Source organism: Clarias gariepinus, chromosome 5, assembly GCF_024256425.1.
Source record: "Clarias gariepinus isolate MV-2021 ecotype Netherlands chromosome 5, CGAR_prim_01v2, whole genome shotgun sequence".
In the NCBI taxonomy this organism is placed as follows: domain Eukaryota; kingdom Metazoa; phylum Chordata; class Actinopteri; order Siluriformes; family Clariidae; genus Clarias; species Clarias gariepinus.
Window position 1 is genome coordinate 30,746,947 of NC_071104.1, and position 13,899 is coordinate 30,760,845.

A 13,899-nucleotide genomic window follows, 5' to 3' on the forward strand; every position below is an offset into this window, starting at 1 on the left:
CCATGATGTACTTTAAATATAAAACAACATTTATGGATACACATACAGTACATGGTAAAGTAGAGTAATTGATTTACTATTACTGTATTACAATTTCTTTACCTTCATACCTTTTATCTTTTTCTCTCTCTAGATGATGGATATGTTTTTCTTCCTGTTCCTGCTCAGTATCTGGGTGGTCGCCTATGGAGTGGCCACACAGGGCATCCTGATTGACAATGAGAATCGAATTAACTGGCTTATACGTGGTGCTGTCTATGAACCCTACCTCATCATATTTGGCAACCTGCCTGGCAATGTGGACAGTAAGGAATTTATTGATTGTATTGACAAGTGAATGACTTGGTTTGTGGAAGGGCTTAGGCTAACAGGCATTCCCAAATTGCCCTTAGTATGTGAATGAGTGTGTGAGTGAGTGTATGTGCCCTGCGATGGATTGGGGATGTACCCCGTCTTGTCCCCTGAGTCTCCTGGGATAGGCTCCAAGCCCCCTGCGACCCTGAATACAGGATAAAGCGGTATAGATGATGAGTGAATGAGTAAGTGAGTGAGTACATCCGTTGAAAATGATTAAAAGCGGAGTTTCAAAAATGAATAATCTCTCTGTGTTTGTGTGATCCAGACACCCAATTTGACCTAAACAGTTGCAGTATAAATGCCACTGATCCTCTAAAGCCCAAGTGTCCGATGCTGAATAGTGACAACACCCCAGCATTTCCCGATTGGCTGACCATCATCATGCTGTGTGTTTATCTTCTATTTGCCAACATCTTGCTCCTCAACCTCCTAATTGCCATCTTCAAGTGAGTACCAGTACTACAACTGTAATACCAGTGTAGTTATATGTATGATGCATGTCTTGCTTTGTGTCATTAGAATAGTGTGTCTGCCATATTGTTGGATCATTCAAATGTACACACTGTAAAAAATGAATTGTAAGTTCTATGGTTATCCCAAGTTTTGTGAAATACGGTTTAATTCTGTAGCATTTATACGGTATTTTACTGTTAAAATTACGAAAGAATTTTACAGTGCAGTGTGTTAATTAATGTTATGTTACATTCCATACAAATCAGATTGTGGAAAAATCTACCTCTTAGAAGACAAAGTGCAATGGAATTCCACTTGATGTCAGATTTTTAACTATTAAACACATGTTAAATACAATAAATTATCAATATTCACCAAGGAGTGATCACTGATCTGACATCACTCTGTGCTACATGGTGACACCAAGCTAAGATTACCCCGTAATCACGGCCCTATTAAAGGTTGAGTTATAAAACAAAAAGAAGGTTAATGATGTACATATTTCTTATTTCCAAAAATCCCCGACAAGAGGCAAATGTATATATATATATTTTTGAGAACAATAAACTAGCATGGTGTATACACAACCATTTACATAGCTTGAGCAAAGTAAATCAAGGTACCCTATCTGGTTACCACCACCAACAAGAAATGTTTAACCCACCCTAGCTATACATAAAGCTAGAAGCAGAGTGAGACATGGGCTGGCCTATCTAAGCTGGTCTGGGAACTGGGAACACAGCATACTGTAGGTTTAATTCACAATTCCTTTTATACAGAGCTCCGGGTTTATGTGACCATAAAAAAATGCAGGTTTTTTTTTGTTTTTTTTTTTAATACTGGAAGAGAAATCTACACACTGTATAAGAGAGGCATTTAAAGTAAGTGAGCTAATGATCTATAGTCACATGTACTGTAAACGCAGGGACGGCATTTGGAGAAAGACAGCCGTGTAGATGATAATGGTAAATGGCCATTAAGGCTAATTAAACAAGACTTTAATTATGTATAATTTAATTAACAGTGCTTTAATTATTACAAATTAATTAATTAATTAATTCTTCAGTTTTTAGCCTTATGGCCAACATGTTGTAACTTCTTCACCTAAGAATTGTTAATTATCAATTACTGGAATTGTATTAACCAGCAGTTAGTACAATGTACCATACAGTATAATGTAATGACTGGGATTCCAAACTGTTGGCCAACGCATGGAATCCTCCAAACAGTTATATGAAAGTGCCAGTGGATTTTTTATTTACTGGACATTTTTCAAGGTAGCACAGTGGCATAGTGATTGGCACTGTGGCCTCGTACCTCCAGGGTTGCCACAGGTCCGTGTGTAGCATTTGCACGTTATCCCCAGGTTTACTCCAGGTAAGTACAGTGAAACCTCGGATTGCGAGTAACGCGGTTTGCGGGTGTTCTTCAAGACGAGCAAAGATTTTTAATAAATTTTGACTTAGAAAATGAACTTTGTTTTCGAGTACCGAGTATCATGTATTATCCATAGGCTTATTTTTTTGATGCCGAGTGTCACATGATTACAACTGAGCCAATGTTTTTTCTTTCTCTTGTGGAAACGGAATTGTGGGTACTTGTCTCCCCTGCTGGTTCTTATTGCGCGTCTCTTACTGGTATAATCAACATCCATGCACACGTGTACTGTTTACTATAAAACGGTGACCTCGTTTGTGCGCGTAAAACATATTTTATTTTGTGTCTGTATGCGTGTGTGTACAACGCGCATGTAAAGCAAAAGCAAGTTTTATTAGAGAGGTTAAAGATCCATTTTCTCTTTCTGCTCAAAGCTTAGCCAAAGCTTAGCCTGCTCTTTGCGTGCGCGCGTAATTGGACATTGTGCCACACACACACAGACCCCTCCTACGTTCGCCTTCACAGACACACACACATTCTTTCTCTTTCTCTCTACACAGAAACACTGCTCTGTTCCGATTCTTTTCAAAGGTAAAGTGCAGGTTCATTTGTTTTATTTTACAGCAATGATTCCGTTAGTGTGTCGCTCGAACAAGTGTTATTAAAGAGATTTCTTGTTTATTTTTCCGATAAAACAGTGTTTCGCTGTGTGCGCGCGCGTGTGTGAAAAGAGTGGAGGAAAGATAACTGTGTAAGATGAGAAGGGGGAAAGGGGAGCTTACTTTAGATTCACACACACACACACACACACACACACACACACAGTCCTCTGACCCTGTATAGGATATGTGGTATAGATAATGAATTAGTGAGCGAGTGGAAGCTATTTTAATGGGACTACGTTTTTGTAGATGATGTCCTAAAGAATTCCTGCTACAATTATTTTTTTATTTACTCCCACCCCAATTTTTGCACATGTGCCACAATTGCTCTGCTCTGATCCACAGCTACACATTTGAGGAGGTGCAAGGGAACACAGATATAATCTGGAAGTTTCAACGGTATGAACTGATAAAGGAGTACCACAGTCGCCCCTCTCTACCTCCACCCTTCATCCTCCTGAGCCACATTTACATCTTCTTCAGATGTGTGCTCCTGCGACATGCACCTCAGAAGTACCAGATCTTCAGTAAGTGTTTAATTTATTAAATACTTAGAAAGAATGGTGAAAAGTAATATAAAAATGCCTGCATGCAATTATAACACTGCTGTCTTTAGAATGGTATACACTCAAAATAAACAAATGCTGAAACTCGCTAAATTCCCACATGTTGTATATAGGGAAGGAGCTGAGTCAAAAAGAAGAAGAGGAGCTGATGTCATGGGAGTCGTTCATGAAGGAAAACTATCTGGCTTCTCTAAAACAGGACGATAACCAGAGTATGGAGCACCGCATGGAAGAAACTGCAGAAAAGTAAAGTCTGTTACTCACCACACTTTTATTTAGTACTTGATCCTCAGCATTGTTCTAGAAACACTTTCATATGATCCAGAACAAAACCTTGTCACGACCCATTTCCTGTTCCATCAGCAACTACTGCTATCTGCAAGACAATACATGCCCATAACCCCAATGTATTATAACAAGCCCAAGCCCATTATGAATTAAAACAAAATGTACACATAATATTGATAGGACTGTGGTTTACAAGCCTGCACTTTACTCTGAGGGAATAAAAAGACCATAGAGCAATACATTATTGCAGCCTCTCTTACTATAAAGAACTGGTTTTAATAAAGCCCATATAGAACAGATTGAAAAGTGGTGAATAAAACATGACGGGATGTACTACTAGGCAAATAATTAACAACTTAGTGGTGTGAAGTGGCAGCACATGAAGTGGAGCTATTCTTCTCCTCACTCCAGAGTTATTGCTCCTAATTATAGCAGTGCTCCTACTACTAGGAGTGTTTAATTTACCTTATAACACAGTAATTTGATAGTGCTTGTTTTAAATTATATAATAATAATAATAATAATACATGTAATAAAAAATATAAATATTATATTTTACAAAAATCTTTCAAGTACCCAAGGACTTAGACTATTGGACATAGTAAAAGGTACGAAACTAAAAACAGCATTTAATAAAGGGTTGAGAATATCACTTTGAGAATTGAGAAAATAATCACTAAAAATAAAATAGTAGACAATTAATCTGCATTATTAAATACAGTGGAACCTTGGTTTGCGAGCGTTCCACAAGGCGAGCAAAAATCTAAGATCAATTTTGACCTGAAAAACGAGCAAGTCTTGGTTGACAAGTACCAAGTATCACGCGTGCGCAATCTTCTTTTGACACCCGGCGTCACGTGACCACAACACACTTACACAGTAATCCTTCCTCCTCTCTTATTTGAGAGGGGGAAGGGGTAGTGTGTGGAATAGCTTACACACACACACACACACACACACACACACACACACACACACTCTAACGGAAACAAAGATCTGTCGCCACTCTTTTTAAAGTTAAAGTGCAGGTTAATTAAATAATTACGCTCAATTGAGTGTCATTAAAGATGATTAATTTTCCAGATAAGGCAGTCTTTCCGTTAGTGTGTGTGTGTGTGTGTGTGTGTGTGTGTGTGTAAGCTATTCCACACACTACCCCTTCCCCCTCTCAAATAAGAGAGGAGGAAGGATTACTGTGTAAGAGAGAGGGGGAAGTGGGTAGGGGCTCATTTCTCCTCTCCTCTTATATTATCTTCGCACACGCACATACATACGCAGCACGTGCACGCACGAATACCCACATGCACACACCCACATATACAGCACGTGCGCACAAAAACACACACACATACACAGCGCGTGTGCACAAATACTACTGGAAACACTAATCTGTTGAGATTTATTTTTTACTTTTTTCAAAGGTAAAGTGTAGATTAATTTGTTTTATTTTTACTTTATATTCTTTATTTATTATATATATATTTTTTGGGGGGGTGGATTGAATTATTTCTTATGGGGAAATTCCACTTTGATTTACCAGTGTTTGATATGACGCCTCCGGAACGAATTATTCTCGTAAATCAAGGTTCCACTGTATAATATAAAATTAAATTAAATAAGATCAAGTTAAAATTAGTCAATCAGTGATATGTGATAAGTAGAGGTCGCTAATTTAAGTAACTACTTAAAAAAAAGAAGGTAAATAAATAAAGTTATATAAACCAGACATTAAAGGTGATAAGATTATTTTAAAAGATGAGTTTTGTCAGCTCATTTAAACTCAACGATGGAGTTACAGTATCGAATGTTAAGGGAGAGTTTGTTCCAGAGCCTTGGCACCACTCTAGAGAATACCCTAGCACCCATTGTTTTAGGATTAAAGCCTGGCACTTATAGAAGTCCAGCTGAAACTTTTGGCTGACAGGTAGTTTCAACCGAGTAATCTGGTTGGACGAGATTCAACCAGGAGTCTGGTGAAAACTCAATTGGCATTTCACTAGTGTTCATAGAGCATAGAGCAACAGAAGAGTAACATAATTATATGTATTACTCCACATCACAGGGGTTATAACAATTGTAAATTACACTAACTTTCGGTTGCAGCATGGGTGAGAGTAGGTCAGTAGGATCTAAAGTACTAGAAAGAGGTAAGAGCTGCTACTGTACCTGAGAAAACTCACATTCTAAGCCAGTCACGAAAGCACCTTCAGCAAATGTACATCTAATTACGTTGTTATGTAAATCAACACTTTCCCAGTAATTGTTTCTAAGGTGTTATACTGTAAATTGCCTCTGAACCGTCCATGTTGTTCTGTTCATGGCTAACACAAACAACAAAGCAAACCAGCTTCTAACACAAGGCTGAACCCAAATCTGAAATCCCTCTCTAACCCCTGATCAAGGGCACTTAGTGTGTGGAACAAGGGATTGTTACCTTGTTCCCTATGCATCCTACAGTGCATAGCGCACTAGCTTTCCGTTTAATGCTAATTTGGGGCTCAACCCTGGAACCTCCAAAGTTAGCTGAGATTCTTAAGCGGAATAAGTAAATCCGTTAAGTTTCTCAGAACTTTCCATCATGGTCCTCCATGGTTTATTCTCCTCACCTGATCTCTGTTAATAATTGCATATTTGTTGGTTTGGCTACTTGAAATCTGTTGATGATAAACGGTGTTTATAGAACTGTTGTATGAAAGCAATAACCCATTCAAGGTTGTGCCATTGTACTGGATATCAGCTCATGCCTATGACCACATCACAACCATACCACACTCCAACAGCACTGCCTCTTATGTGGTATTGCTTAATTATAGTTTTTATTATATTACCAATGACTATTCCCAAAAGCTGGCACTGTTCTTCATAAAAACTTCATCATATCAACAATTATGCAATAATATATTTTTTTCATGTCTTTTCCTGTATATGATCTGTGATTTGCTTTGCATCCAACAGTACTGTCAGAGCTAATGTTTTAAAAATAAAACGCTAATTAACACCTTCTACAGCACCATGGTATAAGAACTAGTCTGACATGGCTATGTTCCTAGTTAAGTGCTAAAGTGCCTGTCATAGGTTTTTAATGTAACTATATAATATATAAAGCATATGTACAGTGTTTTCAAGGCAGTTTTATTTGGTAATGATTTTTAGGCTAATATAAACAGCCTTATTTTCTTTCAGGGTTGGAACCATTTCTGAAATAATAGAGCATGGACAAGCATGGGGTTTGGCGTCTATAGAAAAAAGGCTTGGCCGGTTGGAGGAGCAGGTCAGAAAGAATTATTATTATTATTATTATTATTATTTTTAATAGAACATAATGGAAATTAAGTGCATTACAAAAATACTATGCAAATCTGGAATTATCATATTGTCTAAAATGAAACTACAGTAAATAACTGTTTTGCCCATTTCCAGTTACTAGAATCCAATGAATCTACGACATAAAGTAAATAAATCCGATGTCTTTTTTTTATTCTAATGCAGTACTTTCTACTTTAAAACATTTTAAATCAGTAAGGAGTTTATTCAAATTGCTGCAAAAATAAACAATATGCCCAAAAGTTTGTGTACACCTGACTATAACTGGACACTTTTAATGCATGTGGTTTTAAAACATATGGACATATTGACAGTGCCAGTTTGGACATACCTTTTAATTCAGTGGGCTTTCCTGATTAAAATTTGTTTCTACACTGTAAAACAATGCTAAAGGCATCCAAAACATGCACTAATCTCTTTTGAACAGTTGATATTGAGATGTGTCTACTACTTATGTATTGTAAAGCCTTTATCTAAATCGAAGCGCTTTTAATTACTGAGACTGGTAACTCTAAATGAACATACTGAACTCAGCATAAATAAGTTTTGTTCTTGCTTTCCTGGGATGGTCTTCATAGGAGCCAGTTTCATCAAGGTGCTTAATGGTTTTTCCAAATGCACTTGACAATACTAATTTTGACAGGGGGTCAGGGGTAGCTTGGTGGATAAGGCATTGGATTATGGTTTGAAAGATCCCAGGTTCAAACCCCACAACCATCAAGTTGCCACTGTTGGGCCCTTGAGCAAGGCCCTTAACCCTCAATTGCTCAGATGGATAATAGCGTCTGCCAAATGCCGTAAATGACAGAACTATTCCAGAACAGCTGACCATTATGTTTTAACATAACGCATTGGCTGTTGATTGTTATTGCTGTTTTTAAATTAGTACTTTTTTTTAAATAAGAAAGTCTGTTTTTGTGCTAGGTTTGTCAATCAACTAAAGCACTACAGTGGATCATGGACACACTTACATCTCAGGGTTTCCGATCCAAACAGGATCCTCCTGTAATGTGTAAGATTATTGCTTTTCTTCTCTTTACACACACAAAAAAAAATACTTTAGCCTTGTGTAGCTTTTGCAAATCAGTTATCATCCAGTCAATTCTATGTAATTAGTTAAGGCTAAACATTTTCACTCTTATTTGCCATTCTTTATTTTTTTAACCCACATATTGTATTCTTTAACTATAAACAGTAGATTCATGCAAAAAATATAGTGCATTTTTACCACATTCTTTATAGATTTCTGTTTAAAAACATACTGAACTCAAATATTTTTAATCTACACTCAGTCCGTAAGATCCTTTACTGTACGTATGACTTAGTTTGAATAGCACTCGAGTGTCATGGAGAGAGCAGACCAATTTTTTTAAACCTACCCACCTTTTCCTTATAGCTTGTGTGACTAACACTGACTCCTCAATTTATGCTCCTACAGCTGACAATCAAGAGAATCTGCAAGAGTGAGTCCTTATCTGTCATGTTCAAACTTGAAAGAATGCATCACTCTTTTATTTTATTAAATATTTTATCTTTATTATTATAAATCATCTTTTTGATTATTTTAAATGAAAATAATTGTACAGGTTAGGTATTGTATTGTATTGTACTGCAAGGTAATGCAGTGATGCAGGCTCAGGTGGTTGAGGCTGTGGGTTGCTTAAACTTTTTTTTGCTATAAAAACCTATCAATTACAGATCTACACATAATATTAATGCACTTACTTGGTGTAATGGTTGCTTAAGTTGGTGTAAGTGTTACAAATGTATTCATTTTCTGAATTGCCATACTGTTGGTCCATCAGGCAAGACTCTTAACCCTATTCCTATACAAAACCACTGTGCCGTTGCTGGGCCCAATGCCCAGATGACAAAGAAGGAGGGTTGGGCACCATCGTCTGCATAATCTAGACTATGAATTATTCTTTAGGTAAATCAGGTTTACGTCTTGTTCTCATCTGGATCATAAGCTGAACTGAGATCTAACGCAAACATACTTGAGTCTTAACAGACTTCAAACCATTATTTCAAGCGATTCGGTTATCATATGCTGGAAAACCTGAGAAAAATGTCTTACTAATGTTTTGCTTTGTTGGGATTCTGTTCTTCTGTTTACTCCTGTTTACTTCTGTTGTTTTCTAAAATTTAAAGTTAGACATTAAGGGTTCATTATTGGATTTTCTTTTCCTAATTACAGAATTTACAATAGTAGTTTAAAAAATTACATTTAAGGTATTGACTGTCAGTATGGTATTTATTCAACATGTTAACTGACAATGAACTAGAAATTAAATGTTTTGCTGGCTGGATGACGGTTCTTTTTCTGTACTTAATAATTTTGACATAATGTACAGTAATTAGACATGAATGCAGCTCTTAAAACTAAATTTAATAAGATCACCAAGGGCATGTGAAAACTACTTAGGGTGTGTTTGCAAATAAAAAGTTTTCATTTAACCAGTTCTGTGTTGCTTCCTTTTTGTTATCGTTGTGGTATAGTATTTTTTAATCATTGGAGGTTTCCTTGATTGCTTCAAAGTTAAGCTAGCTCATCTTTAGGTCATCTTCAAGACGACTTTAGTATAGAGACTTTAGCAAATCAGTTCTCAAGATGTATGAGATTTTACCAGATATAAGGCTTTAATAGAATTAAAGATGTCCTCCAGTCCTAGGGGTGGGACTTGAGTATATACTGTTTTTGGGTGCAAAGATTCTCAGAATTCATTAAGGTCCTGATTTTAAAATGTATTTATTTACCTTTTTAAACCTGTGTCTCAGTGCTGGCGGAACACTAGCTTAGTGGTCAGCACTGTCGACTTGCACCTCCAGGGTCCAGGTTTGATTCCTGCCTCAGGATCTGTGTGCATGGAGGTTACATGTTCTTCCTGTACTTGGTGGGTTTCCTCCAGGTACTCCCGTTAGCTCCCACAGTCCAAAGCCCTGCAGATTAGGCTAAATGGCATTACCAAATTGCCCATAGTGTGTGAATGAGCATGTGAGTTTGTGTATGTGTGTGCTGATTGATTGGCATTCCGTCCAGGGTGTACCCTCTTTGTGCCCTAAGTCTCCTGGGATAAGCTCCCGGTCCCTGCAACCCTGTATACAGGATAAAGCTGTATATGCGATGAGTAAATGAGTGAGTCTCAGTGTTTCTCATACTGTAAATTTTTGCTGCCCTCTAGTGTATATAATACAAATTATCCCTTTGTAAATGCTTTCTCCAAAGTTATTCTAATTATATAATTCACATAAATGTGGATGTGCCTGAGTCATATAATATAATAATAATCTTTAAGATATTCATTAAGTTTTCTGCAGTGATGCACCAGAATATAGCTGTATCCAGGTTTTGACTGCCAAAAGAAGGGATTTTGGTCCTCTGAGTGGTGAGCAATGTGCACACCCCCTGTCAGTACTAACCCCAGGTGTCTGTGAAAGAAAAAACACTGTCAGTATTGTATGTGTTATTAATATGTGTGTTAATGCTAAGACTTTTTTTAAAGTGTTTTTTTAAGGAAATAAGGAAATTGGCTTATAAATCCCAAATTAGTTGCTTATTAGTAAATAGAAATGTTAGGAAATAATGCTATTATATCCTACACCATACATCCATCTAGAAACCTCTGTATTCAAACTAGGGACCGTAGAAGCCAATGGTAATTACCACTGTATTTGTTCATATTTTATGACCTTAAGTCAACATTCACACACACATGAATACTTTTATTTGGATCTGAAGGACATTACAAAGGAAACAAGATCCAAATACTCTGGGAAGAGTCTTTGACATGGTGACAGATCTACAATTCATGGCTCACATACTTGTACAAGTCCTTCCATTTATGATACTCAGCACATTAGGGATAAAGAAAACATCTCCGTCTCCATATTTGCATGCTCCCTATAATGGTTGAAACTGAGCAGAATTTTGCAAGCCTTTTTGTCTTCTTTTTTTGTAACCCCCCTAACTGCATCCCGCTAATCACACTCTTATGGACATGACCCAAACTTCTAAATACTGTACCAGAATTATTAATCTACAGTTATATCCAAGTCGGAGGATGAGCTCTACCAGGGGTTGATATTTCAATAGTTTAGAATAATAGCAAATATTCATATACAGATCAAAACAGCAGCCTACCTCAACAATACATACAGATTTCATAACCTCATTAACAATTACAATGTCAGGAGTATTTGGAATGTTTGTAAAGTACTCACTGTTAGATATGTTACGATCTACACACACACACACACACACACACACACACACACATTTTAGGCAATTTGGGAACAATAATTAGCCTAATCTGCATGTCTTTTGCCTGTGAGAGGAAACCAGAGTACCCAGAGGAAACCCACCAAGCATGGGGAGAACACGCAAACTCTATGCAAACACAGACCCTTTGTCCAAATTTTAAATATTTAAAAAAATTACAATTTACATTTCTCTTAGTCCATTTTTTCCTTGCAGTAAAAATCCTTTTTATCTTTTCACTCTACCCTGCCTTTATTTCTTTTGGGTCATATAAGCATTTTACTGCATAGGTATAGTTGTGTATGTGACAAATAAATTCATTAAATTCATTTGATTTTAATGTATGCTTATGTTATATTAAACAATATAAAGATGTATTAATCTGCTAAAATTATTTTGTAAAATCAGATGATAAAAACAAACAAAAATATACTTAAATCATTTTTTAAATTAAACTTGGTAAAACTAGTAACGCGCTTACATATATATATTTTTTAAATAAATGATGGTAGAACTTGCCCATAAGTATAAATGTAAGTTTAAAAAATGTAAATAGATTTTTTTAGGTTGTTGTTTTTAAGAAGAATGATGACGGTTTTGCGCCTCTCAACAGGCGAAATCCCAATTAGCTCCATGTTAACGCTAGTGCACTAAATAGTGTGTTTAAGTAATATATATTTACCTCCTCTTATGTAGTGCACTCGTGTATGTAGTACTGTGCTGGTTAGTAACGCAGCCACAGTCGCGCTCGCGCACGGTTACAGGTGTACAGAATTAACGTCAGGAGAGGGAGGGAGAAAAAACACGGAAGTGACGTAGGCGCTCACGAGCTTCAGAATCTGATTAAACCGTCGGATTCCCGTAAAAAAAATCTGCTGTTTCCAGGCGACGGGCGAGGAGCAGGAACTCATCGGTATGGAGGCTTTTTTTAATGACTTCTTTTGACGATTTTTTTAATGTTCATGTTTTATTGGGTTCGCTTTTTCTGTTCAGGTTTTAACATGAAAACCCCGGTAAGGCAGGAAGACGTGGAACTGGGATGTTTTGCATTTTCGTGCTCCCGGTCTCTCTGCTGTCGATTTCACAGACTTTAGCCTTTAGCACGAATTTAAGATTGTATACACGAAATAACCTTGTTCCTTAGCTGGACTATTAATATGATTAACGTAATGATACTCATATCCGAGTTATATGTTGGTCGGTATTCCTATAACGTTAATGATGATGATGATGATTTATTATTATAATAATAATAATAATGATGATGATGATGATAGCAGCGCAGAGTTACTGATGATACGAGCGTAAATATCGCGATAATTGGAGGCACGATATTTGTCACAGTGTAAGGCTTGGCTGAGTGAAGTGGACCTTGACTGATTGTAGGTGCAGCTGCACATTTAAAGATTAGTCGGCTTCAACTTTTATGAAATATTTGTCTTAAGTGTATAAATCGACACCAAATCAAGTAATTGACAGCAAAATTATACTAATATTCAGTTTGGTTTGTTAGAGTTAAGTGGAGTTGTAAGAGCCTGTCTGATTGTGTGTGTGTAATGTGACTTTATTAATTAAATGATTTATTTCCTACATTGTATTTTGACATGTTGTGAAGAATGATTTTCAACTGTGCAAAAGTCTTATAATCTTCTTTGTAATGGAGATCATCAGAATGTATCGGTCAGGGACCAGAACTGGCTCGTTTTCATTTGGTTTGGCCGTGATCAGCTTAATTTATAACTGATTCTGTTATAGTGTAGAAACTTTTGAGTGGTGCAACAGAAATGGATTTTTATAGCGTTACATTATTAAAAATCAAGTCCGTTAAAACGTTCCAGTATGCCCTTTTCTCTAAACTCTGCGATTGAATTGTTTTCGAACACACTCGTTATACACGCTTACACATTTGCTTACGGGCGCAAATTAAATTATAAGGCGTATCCAAACATTTGAATAGGACAGTATATAAAATAACACATGCGAGGATTGAAATTAGAATGTGTCTGAATAAAAAAAATTATTAAAAAAGTAAATTTTTGGCAAATATTACGCTATGCAAATTGGAAAACAAAATTGTTGATGAAGACAAAACTAACTCTGCATTTGAAGTGCTCCTTTACCTTACAAAAATAAACTGTGTAAACTCATTGATCAAGTTGTAAATTAGCCAATGTTTTAACTTTATTATTTATTCTTTTATTTTTTTGGCATTCGCCCACAGTTTAGCTCTTCATTCAGACTGTGTTATTGTCTGCACTTATCTTTGTTTTTTAACTGATAATGATCCCTGTTCATGTCATTAAATATCCCTTCGGATTTTTTTTTTTTTTTTTTGGCATGTTAAAAAAACTCATATTTATAGTTTGTTTATTTAGGCATGAAAATCGTTATACATTCAGTTTGATTCTTTGAGGTATAATGAGTTCTAGTTCAGTTCAGATATTCTTCATGAAAGATACACCTGATGTTAAAAATTTTTATTTTCTAAATGAGCAACATGACAAGTGTGTCTAGGTGAAGGACCAGTCCCCTGTTTGGACTTCAGCTGCAGTGTGTTTTCTTTACTCAGCGATTCAGTTACTTTCATTATGATCCAATAGATTTCCTTTAGGAG

At 36.3% G+C, this 13,899-nt stretch overlaps 2 protein-coding genes across 4 annotated transcripts in view; both read left to right on the plus strand.

The window, feature by feature from the left end:
• Positions 1-9,480, plus strand: part of trpm2 (transient receptor potential cation channel, subfamily M, member 2) — a 29,266-nt gene extending 19,786 nt beyond the window's left edge. Inside the window, exons 23-29 of the mRNA XM_053496615.1 lie at positions 134-305; positions 623-803; positions 3,195-3,376; positions 3,529-3,661; positions 6,887-6,974; positions 7,952-8,039; positions 8,466-9,480. Coding sequence (XP_053352590.1) covers positions 134-305; positions 623-803; positions 3,195-3,376; positions 3,529-3,661; positions 6,887-6,974; positions 7,952-8,039; positions 8,466-8,494 — 873 coding nt within the window. The 3' untranslated portion in view covers positions 8,495-9,480. The remainder of the gene's footprint in view (positions 1-133; positions 306-622; positions 804-3,194; positions 3,377-3,528; positions 3,662-6,886; positions 6,975-7,951; positions 8,040-8,465) is intronic.
• A 2,629-nt stretch (positions 9,481-12,109) lies between these two features.
• si:ch211-45c16.2 (mitogen-activated protein kinase kinase kinase 13) overlaps positions 12,110-13,899 on the plus strand; it is a 43,991-nt gene continuing 42,201 nt past the window's right edge. For 2 of the 3 annotated variants that reach the window (XM_053497097.1, XM_053497102.1), the window contains exon 1: positions 12,112-12,198. The gene's annotated coding sequence lies outside the window, so the exon portion shown is untranslated. Of the gene's footprint in view, positions 12,199-13,899 lie in introns of all 3 variants that reach the window. The other variant, XM_053497099.1, reaches the window with a different exon arrangement.